The 16,083-nt window shown below is 72.4% G+C and overlaps 2 protein-coding genes across 2 annotated transcripts; one reads left to right on the top strand and one right to left on the bottom strand.

The window, feature by feature from the left end:
- Positions 1–1,755: 1,755 nt before the first annotated feature.
- On the bottom strand, positions 1,756–2,944 carry AURANDRAFT_28597 (hypothetical protein; the record flags this gene model as incomplete). Its single annotated transcript, XM_009040233.1, has 2 exons — positions 1,756–2,281; positions 2,493–2,944. 2 exons carry the CDS (start codon positions 2,942–2,944, stop codon positions 1,756–1,758), a joined length of 978 nt encoding a protein of 325 aa, XP_009038481.1.
- Positions 2,945–3,245: 301 nt separating this feature from the next.
- AURANDRAFT_60177 (hypothetical protein) lies at positions 3,246–4,437 on the top strand (the record flags this gene model as incomplete). Its single annotated transcript, XM_009040303.1, has 3 exons — positions 3,246–3,618; positions 3,639–3,641; positions 3,683–4,437. The coding sequence occupies one exon, from the start codon at positions 3,694–3,696 to the stop codon at positions 4,387–4,389; it is 696 nt and encodes a 231-aa protein (XP_009038551.1).
- Positions 4,438–16,083: the final 11,646 nt, after the last annotated feature.

Genomic DNA, 16,083 nt, shown 5'->3' with positions numbered 1-16,083 from the left:
TTTGTTGCGGCACGACTCCGTCGCCTCGTCGAAGTCGCAGCCGCAGGACACCAAGCCGCCCCAGGCCTCGTCGTAGAGGAAGCGCGTCTCTTCGGACTCGGGGTCGAGGAACGCGCGCGCGGTGACCAAAATCCGCTCCGCGATTTTCGCCGCGTCGCCGCCGCGGCCGAGGTCGTGGGCGATGGCCGCGAGGCGCGCCTGCTTCGCGACCATCTTGCCCGAGAAGTAGGTGTCGCCCGCGCCCCGCGTGAAGTACGCGGGCAGCTCGAAGCCGACGTCGCGGTCGAGCGCCGCGTGGAGCGCGTCGAGCTTGTCCTCGTCGAGGGGCCGCGGCGCCGACAGCGTCGGCGCGGCGCCGAGGGGGATGTGCAAGGTCCAGGGCCCGACGACGGGGCACGCGGGCCCGTGCAGGGACGCGACGCACCGGCCGCCCGCGGCGTCCAGGTCGTGATGCGGCAGCGCGTAGCGCAGGTCCGACCCGTCGGAGAAGTCGAAGGCTACTGTTGCCGTATCGCCGTCGACGGACCAGTCCACGTCGTCGCCCTTCCAGGGCCGCGTCGGGGGCGTTGCCCGTTTCGCGGCCGCGAGGAACAGGGCCGCGTTCTTGGACGCGTCGCGCCCTTTGCCCGCCTCGTTGGGCCGGCAGGACACCGTCGACGTGCCGTAGCGGCACGCCGTCGCGAGCGCGACGCGCAGCGTCACGGTCTGCTTGCCGTCCGCGACGAAGGCGACGCCGTCGCCCGAGGCGCAGCGGAACGTCGCGGGTCGGGACGGAAAGACGAGCCACGCGTAGTCCGCGTCCGTCGTGAAGGCCAACACCTCCGCGACCTCGAAGGCGCTCCCGTCGCAGGGCACCGCGTCGCCGTCGGCCGTCACGGCGCCATCGCGGTGGAGGGGGGAATTGGACGACACGACGGGCGTCGCTTTCGCGTACGCCGCGGTCGCGAAGGCGGCCCCTCGGCTCACGGGCGCGTACATGGACCCGCCCGACGACAGGTCCCACCGGAGCCCGACGCCGAGCGCGCCGAAGCCGTCGACGACGCGGTCGCCGAGGGGCTCGTCGTCCACGGACAGGAGCACGCCCGCGTTGAGATCGTGCGATATCTGGACGACGTCCTGGCCCGCGGCGACGACGCGCGTCGCCGACGCGCGCAGGCCGCCGCCGTAGGCGTCGAAGACGTAGGGGATCGCGTAGGCGAGGCACGTCTCGTCGCAGACGCTGCCGAGCGCCAGATTCTGCCACCACGCGTTCGTCGGAAACGGCCCCCGCGAGTCGCCCCACGTCGCCGCGTCCGGCCCGCCGGACGTGCGGTGCGCCGGTCGGTAGCCCACGGCGAGCGGGTCGGGGTGGAGCGAGACGAGCGCGTTGGCCTTGGCGAGGTGGCGGCGCGCGACCCAGAAGACGAGCGCCGACAGGACGCCGGCCTGGAGCGCCACGAGGGTCCGCAGGTGGCGCCGCGCGCGGCCCTGCGCCGGCGCCGCGTCCGCCGCGACCTTTTTGGCCACCAAGGACTCGTGGTCCGGCGCGTAGCCCGCGCGGTCCCCGTGCATGTCGCCCGTGAACGCGCTCATATCGATCGTACGCCTTCTCAAATTCTGCCACTGCAACAGTGCAACATTGAAATGCCTCTTTGGGCGCGCGCCTAGGCGGACGCAGGGGCGGACGTCGGCGTCGTCGCCGGCGTACGTCGCCGCAACGATGAACCGGCGCTCGCACGAGCGTCTCGCGTCTTAACGCGCGCCCGCGGGCGGAGCCTAGGCGGGCGCGGCGGCGGCCTCCTTCTCCCCCGCGTCCTTCTTCTCGGCCTCGGCGGCGGCGGCCTGCGCCGCGGCGATGGAGTAGACCTGGACCGCGCCGTCGTCGGCGCAGGAGCAGAGCTCGCCGCCGTCGGGCGAGTAGGCGACCTCCCAGACCTGGTCCTGGTGGCCCATCATCTCGGCGACGCAGGTCTTCATGTTGAGGTCCCAGATCTTGACGGTGCGGTCGGACGAGCACGTCGCGAAGTGGCGGTTGTCCGGCGAGAAGGCGACGCCGAGGGCCCAGGACCGGTGCGCGTAGAAGGTCTCGAAGGGCTTGCCCGGCCGCGCCACGTCGTAGGCCTGGACCGTCGAGTCGTCGCACGCGCTCAGCAGCACCTGGCCGTCGGGACTCCAGGAGATGGACCGCACGGGCAGCTCGTGGCCCTCGAACTCTGCGGCCTTGTCGCCGCTCTTGGCGTCCCAGACGTTGATGGCGCCGTTGAGGCCGCCCGTGGCGATCTGCGCGCCGTCGGGCGAGTACCTGTGTGGAAATCAACCACTGGAACGCCCTGTCCAGCAAAAACTTCAAACCTCTCCATCTCGGTCAAATCGAAGTCGATTCGGCTGATTTTTAGACGGATCGATTGCTCTCATCGAGTTCTCGAAGCAGGATTGAAGAGTCTGGTCCAAACCGTTCAATTACGCGAATATTGAAGTCGGGTTGAAGGTTTGATTTCCACACAGGCGAGTACGCCACGGACATGACGAAGGCGTCGACGCCCTCGCCGGACGAGCCCTTGAAGGACTGGGTCTTCTGGCAGCTCTCGACGTCCCAGACGTTCACCGTGCCCTTCTGCGTGCCCGAAATCACCGTCTTGTCGTCGGGGTGGAAGCTCAGCGTCCACGCCTCGACGGGGCCGGCGTCGATGAAGCCGACGGGCTCCGACGACTCGGACAGGGGGTTCCAGAAGCGGAGCACGCTGTCGATGGAGCTCGTGGCGATGGTCTTGCCGTCGGAGTTGCTCACGACGGAGACGACGCCGAGCAGGTTCTTCTTGAAGGTCTTTTTTTGCTCGAGCGTGTTCGCGTCCCAGACGCTGCAGCACTCGTCGACGGAGCCCGTGACGATGTGGCCCTGCTTCGTCCAGGCGCAGGTCCAGATGCCGTCCTCGTGCGCCTCCGCCACGTGCTTCGCGACGGCCATCATGGTGCTTTTTTGTGGCAGCGCGCCGCGGGGAGCGGCGCTGCTGCTGGTTGTGTGGCGACTGCGCGCGGGCGGCTTTCGCGGTTTGGGGCGGTGCGCGACTGCTGCCGAAGAAGATGACGGCGCTGCTTGGAACTGTCGTGGGCGGCGACGCGCGTGCACGAGACGCGCAGCGGTTGCGCGCGCGCGGCGAGGCAGGCGTCGACCACGGAGAGCCCCGGCGGCCGTGCCGTCGGCTTTGCCTCCGAGACCCCCGGCGAGCGAGATCGGCGAGGCCTCGCTGCTCATCGCGTCCTAGCTCGCCCACCGTGCCGCTCCGCGTCCCGACGACCGCCGCGACGCTTAACCGAGAGATATTTGACGTCCTGCCGGCGCCCGACGACCGCGCCGCACCGCTGTGCCGACGAGCGGCGAAATTTGACGCGCGCGGGCCGCGACGCGGCGTCGCCGGCTCCTCAAACGAGCGCGGCTCCTCGCGGAGCGCGTTTCGAGTCCGGGACGCGGTCGCGGGCCGCGCCGCGGCGCCTTCCGCCGCTCGGATGCGCGGCGGTGCGCCTCCGGCCGTCTCGCGGGCGGGGCGTGCCCCCGTCGCGCGCGCGACGCGACGGCGTCGCCGACGGGCGGCTTTCGCTGCTCGGCGCGGCGCCGGCGGCCGGACGGCGGCGGTCCGCCCCTCGGTCGCGCGCGCGCGCGCTCCGATCGCTCGCGCCGACGCCCGACCGCGCCGCCCCCGCATAGGTCAAGACACCATGGCGACCATCTCCAAGAAGCGCAAGTTCGTCGCCGACGGCCTCTTCTACGCCGAGCTCAACGAGCTGCTCACGCGCGAGCTCGCCGAGGACGGCTACGCGGGCGTCGAGGTCCGCGTGACGCCGCTCCGCACGGAGATCATCATCCGCGCGACGCGGACGCAGAACGTGCTCGGCGAGAAGGGCCAACGCATCCGCGAGCTCACGTCCGTGGTGCAAAAGCGCTTCCACTTCCAGGACGGCGCCGTCGAGCTCTACGCGGAGCGCGTCGCGAACCGCGGCCTCTGCGCGCAGGCGCAGGCCGAGTCGCTCAAGTACAAGCTCCTCGGCGGCCTCGCGGTGCGCCGCGCGTGCTACGGCGTCGTCCGCTTCGTCATGGAGTCGGGCGCCAAGGGCGTCGAGGTCGTCGTCTCCGGCAAGCTGCGGGCGCAGCGCGCCAAGGCGATGAAGTTCACCGACGGCTACATGATCAAAACCGGCCACTCCAAGCGCGAGTACGTCGACAGCGCCGTGCGCCACGTGCTCATGCGCCAGGGCGTCCTCGGCGTCAAGGTGAGCATCATGCTCCCCCACGACGCGAGCGGCAAGACGGGCCCGAAGAACACGCTCGCGGACGTCGTCACGATCCTCGAGCCCAAGGAGGAGGCGCCCATGCCGGTGGCCAACTTCGAGGAGGGCATGGGCAAGGCCTACTGAGCGCGGGGCGCGCGCGCAAGCCCGGTCGTAACCAGGAATCCACCGTACGTAGTCTCGCGCCCCGGCGCGGCGCCGGAAGGCGACGTCGAGTTCGGAGGCCGCGGCGGGGTCGTCGCCGCGGCGCGCTAGAGCCGGAACTTGCGCTTGAAGGACACTTGGGCGCGGTCGGGCTTGCCCCAGGGCAACCGGACGTTGGTCGTCCAGAGGCCCGTGGTGCCGACCTCGTCCCACTCGATCTCGACGGACTTGCCCGGGTGCGCCGCGACGGAGAGCGCGGCGTCGCCGCCGAGCTTGCGCTTGTACTCGTAGGTCGACACGCCCGAGTTGAGCGCGAAGGTGTGCTTGATGGAGTTCTTGCCGTTGAAGCTGTGGTCGATGCACACGACGCTCTGGAGCGCGTCGCGGTCGGCGACGTCGGCGGAGTCGAGCGCGAGCTCGACGGACGTGTCGGACGTGAGCGCCTGGGCAGGAAAATAGTGATTCAAGTTCGCTTCAACATGAGTGTTCCGCGCGCGCGCGTTCCGGAAAAAGCATCCATGCTTCGAGACCGTCCGAGAGATGATCGCTCGTCCAAAAATCAGCCGAAACGAGTGGAAAACGGCCGAGATCGAAGCCTTTGAAGTTGGGAAGTTCGCTCTCTTTTCCTGCCCTGGTGAGCGCGAGCTTCGACTTAACGGACGAGACGCCCGTGACGAAGTTGTAGGACGGCGCGACGTTGACGTTGCGGCCCTCGACGCTGAAGTCGCGGGACGTCCGGGCGGCCGTGATGAGCGAGCTGCGCGCGGAGTTGAAGTTGACGCCGAACTTCGAGCCCAACTTCTCGTACTTGACGTCGACCTCGGCGGATTGGTCCGCGATGTTGAAGGTCCCCGTCACCTCGAGGGGGTCGCTGCCCTTGGCCGTCCAGCGCGTGAAGAGCGCCTTGGGCGCGAACTGGGCGCTGTTCTGGTCGTACGTCGCGCCGGCCGCGATCTGGTCCGAGATCCGCGTCTCGACCTCGCCCTCGAGGTTCGTCGCCTCGACGGACAAGAGGGACGCTTCCTTGATGTTCACCTGCGCGCGCGCCGAGGTTCCCCGCGAGCCCGCCGAGGACCCAGGGCGGAGGGGGGGGGGGGGGCGGCCTCCGCCCGGGTTCTGAGCTTGACGTTGACCGTCGGACGCGGGCGCCGCGCCTCGAACTTTTCGTACTTGCCCGCCGAGGCCGTACCGACGAGCGCGACGAGGGCGACGATGAGCGTGTCTGCGGGGGTCGTGGCGCGGTGCGTGGCTCGAATGAGTGGGCGGTGCGGGGGACATGGGGAGGTACGCACGCATTGTTGTGTGGAGGTGGTACGTGGGTTGGGTCGCGAGGCGGCGAGCTCTTCACTTTGCTGCGAGAAGCTTTTTGGAGCGCGCGTCGTCGCGAGAGTCCGCGGATGGTCCGGCGCGCCTGCTTTCCGCTCTCACCGGCGCATGCCTCAAGCTCGCAGCCGAAACTATAACGTTAACGCCGCAAGATCAGTACAGTTTGACTCGTTGACCAAGTTATTGAAGGGGATGCCCGACTAGTTGCATCCTTGGTGCCGCGATGGTGATGAGATAGGCAGCCCTCTTTGCTGCAATCCGGCGCCCGCGCGGCGCGACGTCGATGGCGTAGGATGCGTCGTGCATGCCGCGCGGTCGTCGCGCTCTGGGCGCTCGCGCGCTGCGGCGTCGCCCACATGCACTGCGAGCTCAACGAGACGCGCCGCTCGAAGTGCGCCACGCGGAGCCACTTCCTGGTCCTGTCGTACGCGCGGACCGGGAGCTCCTTCCTCGTGAAGATGCTCAACTCGCACAGAGAGATCTGCGCGCGCGGCGAGCTCATGCACCCGGACTGGGGCGGCGCGTGCGAGCGCGGCGACCGCGACGGCGCGTGCGGCGACGCCGTGGGCGCCGCGGCCGGCGGCGCCGTCGACGCCATGTTCTCCGGCGCGAGGGACTGGTTTCCCGCCGCGGCGGCCGACGCGGCCGCGGCGCGCGCCCTGGAGACGCTGCGGGCGACGTGGTGGCGCCGCTTCGACGGCTACCGCTTCTGCGGCACGCGGAAGTGCTGCGCCGTCGGCTTCAAGTGGTTCCCGCACACGCAGGGCGCGCGGACGTCGGCCGCCGGGGCGGCCCTCGCGGCCTGGGCCGCGTCGACGGACGTTCGCTTCGTCGTGCTCCACCGGCGCCACCTGCTGGCCCAGGTCGCGTCCTTGCAGCGGAAGAACGTCGACCACGAAGCCTCGAAAATCTACGGCGGACGAACGTACGGCGCGACCGTCGGCGCCGCGGCGCGCGCGGGCGCGAAGCCGCGGTCCCGCGCGCGGCCGCGGGCCGACGTCGCCTACCTCGGCGCGAGCTGCCGGGGCATCCTCCGGGCCCGCGCGGCCCTCGTTCGCGTCGCCGCCGCGGTGCCGCGCGACCGACTGCGCGTCGTCGCCTACGAGGACGTCGTCGGCGACGGCGCGGACGCGGTCCTCGCGGACCTCGTGGCCTTCGTCGGCGCGCGGGACACGGCGGCGTTCGAAGCTCACGACCGACCTCGTCCGCAACGGCAACGGCACGGACGGCTTCTTCGCCGACGACGCGGCCGCGGCCGCGGCGCTCCGCGCCGCGGGCTGCCCCGAGGTCGCGCCGCGGCTCCTGCCCGACGGCGACGCGCGGGAGCCCTAGGGATGAACGTGCCGACGGCTTCCGTACGTATGCTTGCGATCCTTCAACATGAGTTCAAAGTCGACCTGGCTCGCGCGCTGAGATCGGGCCGTGACGCGATGCGCTCGACACGCTCCGCAATGCGGACGGCTGTCATCCTCGTCGCGGTCGCGTCGGCCTTTGTGCCGCCGCCGATGCCGTTGCCGCAGCGTCGCATCGTCGCGCTCGACGCCAGCGTCAAGGAGCGCCTCGTCGAGGCCTTTCCCCGCACGACGAACCTGCTGCGATCCTGTCGGCGCCGCCTTCGCGCGCTCCGCGCAGCGCCGACGCCGGAAGACACAGCGGAGAGGCGCCGGCAGCTCCGAGACGCCAACGCCGGCCAGCAGGAGTGGGAGTCGGCGGCGGAGGCGCAGCGGCGTCGCGAGGCCGCTTGGACCGCGGCCGCGACGGCGCGAGTCTCCGAGGCGACGCCGATGACCGCGGAGGAGGCGCGCGGCGCGGCGGCGAAGGCCGCGGCGGACGCGGCGGAGGCACGGCAGCGCGAAGCGGCAGAAGCCAAGGCGGCCGAGGAGGCCCGGAAGCGCGAAGCCGCGGCGGCGAAGGCGGCCGAAGAGCAAGCCGCCGCGACGAAGGCTGCCGAAGAGAAGGCCGCCGCGGCGAAGGCTGCCGAAGAGAAGACCGCGGCGGCGAAGGCGGCCGAAGAGCAAGCCGCCGCGGTGAAGGCTGCCGAAGAGAAGGCCGCCGCGGCGAAGGCTGCCGAAGAGAAGGCCGCGGCGGCGAAGGCTGCCGAAGAGGAAGCCGCGGCGGCGAAGGCGGCCGAAGAGAAGGCCGCCGCGGTGAAGGCGGCCGAAGAGGAGGCCGCGGCGAAGGCGGCCGAAGAGCAGGCCGCGGCGGCGAAGGCGGCGGAAGAGCAGGCCGCCGCGGCGAAGGCGGCGGAAGAGCAGGCCGCCGCGGCGAAGGCGGCCGAAGAGCAAGCCGCGTCGGCGAAGGCGGCCGAAGAGCAGGCCGCCGCGGCGAAGGCGGCCGAAGAGAAGGCGAAGGCGGCCGAAGAGCAGGCCGCGGCGGCGAAGGCGGCGAAAGAGCAGGCCGCGGCGGCGAAGGCGGCGGAAGAGCAAGCCGCCGCGGCGAAGGCGGCCGAGGAGGCGCGACGAGAGGAAGATGCGAAAGCGCTGGAAGCGGAGCTCGAACGGAACGAGGCCGCGAAGCAGGCCATCGAAGAAGCGCGGCAGCGCGAGGCGGCGGCCAAGGCCGAGCTCGAGCAACTCGAGCGCGAAGAAGCGCGAGCCATCGAGGAAGCGTCGCTCGACGCGGCCGCCGTCGCGGCCGCGGAGAAGCTCATCGACGAGCTCGATTTGCTCGGGGGCGGCGCGGCGCCCGCGCCGCCGACACGCGCGCCCTCGGCGACGAAGCCGCCGCCGACGCCGCTCGAGGCGATCGGGCAGAAGGCCGCGGGCGCCGCGGGCGACCTGACGACGGTCGCGGCGAGCGCCGTCGGCCGGGGCGCGACGGCCGTCGGCCGCGTGGCGACGGATCTGGTGAAGGAGGCCGCGGCGGACGCCGCGAAGAAGGCCGCCGCGGAGGCGGAGCGCGCGCGCGCGAAGCGCGCCGAGGCGGCCGCGAGCGTCGCGGAGCAGCGGCGGCTCGCGGCGGCGGCGCGGCGCGAGGAACAACGCGCGGCCGCGGCGAAGGCGGCGGGCGACGCGGCCCGGGCCGCGGCGGCGCGGGCCGCGGCGGTGCCGGGCGACGTGCTCAAGAAGGCCGTCGTCGCGCCCCTCGCGGAGTCCGCCGGAACCGTCGTCGAGGGGGCCAGGGACCTGCCGCGGAAGCTCGTCGTCGAGGCCTTCGCGAAGCCCGCCAAGTCCGCCGCCGGCGCGGCGCTGTCGTCGGCGGCGGCGGTGCCCGGCGCGCTCGCGTCGTCCGCCGCGGGCGCGCTCGGGAGCGCGGCGTCCTCGGCGGCCGAGAAGGCGCAAAAGGGCGCGGCGGACGCCGTCAAGGGCGCCGCAGACCGCGCGCGCGCGGGCGCCGCGGACGCCGTCAAGAGCGCGGCGGACGACGCCCTGGCCGCGGCGGCCGCGGTGCCCGGCGCCGTCGCGGCGTCGGCGGCGGACGCGCTCGGGAGCGCCGCGGCGTCCGCGGCCGACAAGGCCCGCGAGTCCGCCGCGGCGTCGATCCGGGGCCTCAACCCCTTCGCGCGGCCGTCGAAGCCGTCGCCCGTCGTGACGCCCAAGGCGAAGGCGCCGCCGAGGCCGACGCCGCCGCCGGACGAGCTCGCGAAACTCAAGCGGGCCTGCACGGACAAGTGCATCGTCCTCGTCGACCAGGGCGTCATCACGCAGGAGGAGGTCGCCGAGTACTACGAGGGCTTCCTCAAGCAGGAACTGGACGCGTGGCGGCCGTAACTAGTCTCCACTTAGCAGGAGCCGCCGCCCCGCGACGTCGTAGCGGGGCCGTCGATCGCCGCGGTCGAGCTCGACGATCCTCGGGAAAGCGCCCCGGCAGTCGACGAGGGCGATGCCGCGGGTTTCGAGCTGCCCCTTGGGGAACGTCGACGGCGCGGGCGGGTACCGCGGGATCGGCGCGCCGGCGACCGCGAGGCCGGCGACCGCGACCGCGGTGGCGGCCAGGAAAACATCGACGTGCGGCGCGAAGCTAGCGCCGAGCGGCACGACGAGCCGAGGATACGCGACCTCGAGGACGAGCGCGAGGCCCCACCACAGCCGGGCCATGGACACGTCGACGGCGCCGTGGAACGCGTCGTACGGATGGCATCCCGCGTAGCACCAGGCCGTGTTCCGCCCGAAGGCGAGGAGGAGCGCGTAATTCTCCACGATTTCCAGGGTCCAGATCGTGAGCGGACCCAGGGCCACGCGCTGCAGCGAGCTCACGTACGTCGACGCGCGCTGCCAGCGGTCGAGCGCGAGCGCTCCGTAGACGACGTTCGCGTAGAACTGGTCCGCGGACGTGAACGGATCGCGCCCGCTCTTCCAGTAGGTCGCGCTCTCGATGACGCTGAAGCACGCGCCGATGATGCAGGCGCGAGCGCGCGCTCTGGCAGTCGAAAAGCAAAGCGTCGCCGCGATGGCAGCGCATGGGACAAGCACCCGCGTGGCACGCAAGAATCGGCTGCGGTCCTGCGCCAAGAGGATCTCTCGAAACTCATCGTTCCGACGCATCGCGGAGAGCTGGAATCACGTTCGCACCTCGTTTGAGCTGTCGTTCCAATGCATCGCAGAGCTGGAATCACGCTCCTCATGGACCATCGTCGGGCAGCCCGAACGCTTCATCGACCTCAATTTTGGCGGTTTTTGGCAGCTGCTGCCCCGACTCGATTGCGCATGGCCATGGATTCCTCTGCGCGCGAGTCGGGCATGTCGGTCCAGGAGTACGCGCTGCTCGGGGACCGCGTGCGAGCGGACACGCTCCTCTCGGACCGCGTGTCGAGCGGCGACCAGGGCGGCATGCACTGGGTGCGCGCGGCGGCGATCCAGGCGACCTGGTCCACGAGCTCGAGCACGGTGCTCCTGTCCTGGATCTTCGGCACGCTGGGCTACCTCGGCGGCCCCCTGTGCCTCGTCGTCTTCGTCGGCCTCGCCCTCGTCGTCCAGCTCAAGGTCGTCGAGCTCGCCGCGGAGCACGGCGCCATGAGCGACATGGCCGACGTAGGCGAGGCGCTCGCGGGCGAGCCCGGGCGCAGGCTCTTCCGGGGCCTCCTCCTCGCGAACCAGGTGCTGTTCATGCCCTGCGCGCTCGTCTTCTGCGCCCACAGCCTGCGGGGGCTCGTGTTCCCAAAGGGCCCGCCGGCGTCGCTGGCCTGCCACTTCTACTGGACGATGATGCTCGTCGGCGTCGCGTTCGTCGTCCTGCAGAGCGGCCGCCGCTTCGGCCACGCGTCGACGCTCGCCCTGGCGACGTCGACCATGTGCTGCATACAGGTCGCCTGCATCGTCGCCGCCGTGCTCCGCACGCGGGCGGACGGCGACGACGACGACGATGCCGGCTACGGCCCGTGGCCCGCCGCGGACGCGACGTGGGCGGAGATCTTCGGCGCCGCGGGTTCGATAGGTTATGTCTACGTGCCGGCCTTCGTCACCGTCGACGTCATGCGCGAGATGCGCGCGCCCGAGGAGATGGCCAAGGCGCTGACGGGCGCCACGGCCTACATGGTCGCGATCTACGTCGTCGTCGGATTGGCGCCGCCGCTCCGCTGGGACACGTGGCGCGTCGCGGACCCGGTCACCGACGGCTTCGGGGCGTCGGCGCCGATCCTTGGCCGCGCGGCCAACGGCCTGCTCCTCGTCGCCTGCGGACTCGACTACCTCCTGGCCGCGCTCGCGGTCAACGGCGCGTGCCGCCGCGCGCTCGTCCCGAAGCTCGACCTCGACGCCTTCGACGTCCGGAGCTGCGCGTCCTGGGCCCTCGTGACGGCGCCGGGCCTCGCGGCGTCCGTCGCGCTGAGCCTCTTCGTGCCGGACCTCGACGGTTTGGTCCGGTTGCTCTGCGCGGTCGTCGTGCCTCTGGCGCAGCTCGCGGTGCCGGCGCTGCTCCTGTTGAAGCACCACGAGCGCGTCCTCGGCTACGCGTGCCCGTCGCCGACGGCCGCGGCGCTGGCCGTCGCCGTCGTGGTCGGCGCGGCCCTCATCGGCGTGACGCTGTCCTCGACGATCTACGACATCGCCCACACGGCCTGCGGCTCGGGCAGCCTCCTCTGCGAGCTCGCGGGGTAACGTACGCTAGGGGATGGAGGCGACGGCCGCGCGGAGCAGCGGCCGCGACGCCGCGCCGTTCGCGTGCCAGCCGACGAGCGGCGGCGTCCGCCCGTCGAAGGCGAGCGCCGGCGGGTCGCCGGCCCAGGCGAAGCGGCGGAAGTTGCGGCCGTCGCTGCAGTGGAAGCCGGGGCCCGCCGCGAAGCGCTTCCGTTTTGGCTCGAAGGTCCGGCAGTCGTCCGAGGGCGCCCGCCGCTTGCCGAGGACATAAAAGCGCTTCATGGACCCGAAGAGCGTCTCGTTCGCGTCGACGACGACGCTCTCCGGCCGCGCGAGGGCGTAGGCGCCGAGCGCGCACTGGTCGCAGCAGCGGGCGGCGAGGCGGCCGGACCGGTCCTCCAGGGGGAAGCCCGCGGGCGGCGCGCGCGTCGCCGCCATGGCGTCGAGGGCGTCGACGGCGAAGTCGAGGAACGCGGCCACGGCCTCCGGCCGCCCGCCGTAGAGGCCGCTGTTCGGGAACGCCGGGCTTTGTCGTAGCAGCAGCGCGGCGTCGCGGGCCGTGCACGGCGCGCCGACGTAGCAGCTCGCCTCGCCGGAGGCGACGAGGACCGCGGGATCGCCGCGCGCCAACGCGTCGAGCGCGGCGCCGACCGTCGCCGCGTCGCCCGCGCCCGCGATCACGTCGGACGCGTCCGCGAAGACGACGTGGCCGCAGCGCGGGCCTTTCCGCGACGAAAGATACCGCCGCGCGATGCGCAGCTTGTTCCCCCGACTCGGCGCGTCGGCGTTCGTGATCGCGCCGATCGTCGCGTCGGCGCCGAGGATCGTGACGACGCGCCCGCGCACGCCGCGTTGCGCGTGGGCGAGCGTCGTCGCGTTGCCCGCGTCGCAGCCCGGCGGCGTGCAGACGGTCAGCCACTCGACGCAGGTGTGTTTCGTGGCGGTCGCGCGCGCCAGCACGAGGAGGAGCATCACAGCGGCGCGACGGCGCCGGGCCGCGCTGCGTCGCAGGTGTGCCGCGCCGGCAGCCATCGCGTGCATCGTTGGATGAAATTATAGATGTTCTTGCACCAACGGAGCATCACGAGGCATCACATCACAAAACCATCGTATTACAAGCGGCTCAACCTGAATTATTGAACTCTATTTGACCTTTTATACATAGGAAAAATTGCAGGCAGCAGCCCCGGGAATCGCATGGGAAGATCCTCATGAGATTGCAGCAGTGCTCGAAGATCGACGCGCCGCGGGGGGTCGCGCGGCGGCCGGCGACGCACGCGCGGTGGCGGGCGCCGCCCGAGTCGGCCTGGGCGTCGCTGGAGAGCGCCATCTTCCGGGCCTGGTACGGCGACGCCGTCCTGGTGGCGGCGCACGTCGTCGCCTGCGTCGGCCAGCGCGTGCCCGGCGCGGAGTGCTTCGCCGACGACGTGGGCTTCTGGCTGCCCCGGCTCGAGGGCCTCGAGGCGCTGCCCGGGGCCGACGTCGCGGCCGCGCTCGAGCACGGGCCCGACGACGGCGCGGCGCCCGCGTCGCCGTCGCCCGTGGCCTGGCGCGCGCGCCTGCTGACCGTGGAGGGCTGGCGGGAGAACGCGGCCCTGGGCGCGCGCCTGCGGCGGTCCTACGGGGGCCTCGCGCGCGAGGACGCCGTCGCCGCCGCGGCCGCGCCCGCGAGCCCCGCGGGCGTGCTCGCGGCGCAGGCGCTCCTCGCGGGCCTGCTGCCCGACGCGCCCGCGGCGCGGCGGCCCAAGATCGGGCGCGTGCCCTTCGCGGGCTGCGGCGACGCCGGCGGCAAGGCGGGCGCGGCGGACGCCATCGGCGCGAGCCTCCGAGCGCACGGCGACGTCCGCGCCGCGGGGTCCCTCGCCGCGGCGTCGCGGGCCCTCGCGGCGGAGGTGCGCGCGGCGGCGCCGGACGCCCTCGCGGACGCCGCGGGCGGCCTCGACGGCTTCGTGTTGGGCGACTCGCTGCGGCTCCGCGGCGACGCGGCGCCGCCGCCGCCGGGCCTCCCCGAGCGGCTGCGGGCGCGCCTCGTGGACCACGCCGCCGACGTCGTCGACGACGTCCTCGCCAAACGCGGCGCGGCGGCGGCGGCGGCGGCGGCGCTGCTGGAGACGCTCGTCGCCGCGATGCGCCGCGCCGCGGACGTCGAGCCGGGCCGGCGGAAGGCGCGGCTCGGCGTCTACGCCGGCGACGGCCTCGTCATGCTGGCCCTGATGCGGGCGCTGGCCGTGCTCCCGTCGCCCCGGCGGCCCCACGCGCGCTACGCGCTCGTCTTCGAGGTCTACCGGTGGCGCCGCGGCCGGGACCTCTACGCGCGCCTGCTCTACGCGGACGCGCCCGTGGAGATCCCCGGCGTGGCCTACGCGGCGACCCTCGACGGCCTCGGCCTCTGCCGCCTCGACGACCTCGCGGACCTCCTCGAGCGCCGCGGCGACGAGGCGCGCGACGGCTGGTGAGACAGATAAAATGCAAACGTTGAAGTTCACGAATCCACGTCGTGCTACTCCAGCGGCAATATGGCGCCGCGCCGGGCTGCCCGGTTCGCGTGGCTGGTGGCGCTGTGCCCCCTCGTCCGCGCGGCGACGACCGTGGGCCACGGCCTGCTCGCGGTGACGAACGAGGCCACGGGCGACGTGTCCCTGTCGATTACGGGCATCGCGTCGCAGACGGCCAACTTCGTCACCGTCGTGAACTCGGCGTCGACGGCCATCTTCTCCGTCGACGTCTCGGGGAACGTCGTCTCCGCGACGAACTCCTACTCGTCGGACGCGCGCTACAAGGTCAACGTGACGACGGCGCCCTACGGCCTCGAGGCCATCGGCCGGCTCGCGCCCGTCGAGTTCTACTGGGCCGAGGGCGCGCCGAGCGCCGGCGACCGGCGGAAGCAGCTCGGCTTCATCGCCCAGGACGTCGAGGCCGTCGTGCCCGAGATCGTCTCCACGGACGAACACGGCTACAAGAGCCTCATGTACGATCGCGTCGCCGTCATCGCCGCGCGGGCCATACAGGAGCAGCAGGCGACCATCGGCGCGCAGCAGGCGACCATCGCCGCCCTCGAGGCGCGCCTCGCCGCCGTCGAGGCGAAGCTCGCGACGCTGTGAGCGCGTGTTTTGAGCCCGACTTTACCCCATGTTTCCCTTCAAGCTCTTCAAAGTTGACGCATCGCGTGAGAGCATGGGGAGCCATTAGGCAGGCCTCTTGCGCTGCAAAAACCTCGTCTAGTTGAGTGCTGACGATGCGACTGTGCGTCGTGCTCGCTCTGCTCGCACCGAGGACCGCGGCGCTCCTGCCCGCGGCGGCCGGCCGCTCGCGGCGGACCGCCGCGCGCGCCGGCGCCGGCGACGGCGGCGAGGACTACGTGAATCCCGTCACGGCCCTCCTCGGCCGGTTCATCCCGAAGCCGGAGGAGGTCGTCATCGACGGCGTCGACTTCGCGGCGGCGAAGACGCCGCTGGCTCTGCCGGCCATGGCGGAGGCGCTCGACGCGGGGCTCCGCGAGCGCGAGTGGTTCGTCACCGGCCGGGTGCTCCCGAACCTCTTCGCCGACGGCTTCGAGTTCAAGGACCCCGACGTGCAGCTGACGGGCATCGACACGTACGCGTCGGGCGTCGCGCGGCTCTTCGACGACGACGCGCGGTGCGAGGTCATCTCGTGCGAACCGGCGGCGGACGGCGCGCGGCGCGTCGAGGTCGAGTGGCGCCTCTCCGGCGGCGTCAAGGTCGGGCCGGGCCTCACCTTCAAGCCCTACGTCGTCTACACGGACCTCCGCCTCGACGACGCGGGCCTCGTGGACTTCCAGGAGGACCGGTTCTCCGTCCCCGGCTGGCAGATCCTCCTCGGCGCCGTCGCGCCGTGGCTGCCCGTGCCCGAGCCCGCGCCGCCGGCCGACGAGCTCCGGGCCCGCAAGGCGGCGACCTAAGCCCTTACTCCTTGATGAACGCGGGCTGGAAGCCGCGCGCGCGCATGCAGTAGATGCAGGCGCACATGCTCAGCTCCTTCCAGTGCGCGGGGATGCCGTCGTCCCCGAGCTCGTGGGGCATCGTCTGGATCTTGAGCGCGGGCATCTCCCCGGGCCGCGGCTCCGTGCGCTTCCGCTTCCCGCCGGGAGGCGGGGGCGGGAGGCGCGGCCGGCCGGCGCGGGACGCGCGGGCGGCGGGAGGCTCGGGCTCGGGCGGCGCGTCGTACATGAACTCGCACTTGGGCGCGGGCTTCTTCGCGGCCCGGGGCTTCGCGGCGGCGGGCTTCGCCGCGGGCTTCGCGGCGGGCTTCGCCGCGGGCTTCTTCTTCGGCGGCGGCGCCGCGGCCGCGTCGAGCATCGCGCGCGCGTCCTTGGCGT

Source organism: Aureococcus anophagefferens, assembly GCF_000186865.1.
Source record: "Aureococcus anophagefferens unplaced genomic scaffold AURANscaffold_14, whole genome shotgun sequence".
In the NCBI taxonomy this organism is placed as follows: Eukaryota; class Pelagophyceae; order Pelagomonadales; family Pelagomonadaceae; genus Aureococcus; species Aureococcus anophagefferens.
Note: the sequence above shows the minus strand (reverse complement) of the source record. Positions and strands in the feature narration are given on the sequence as shown.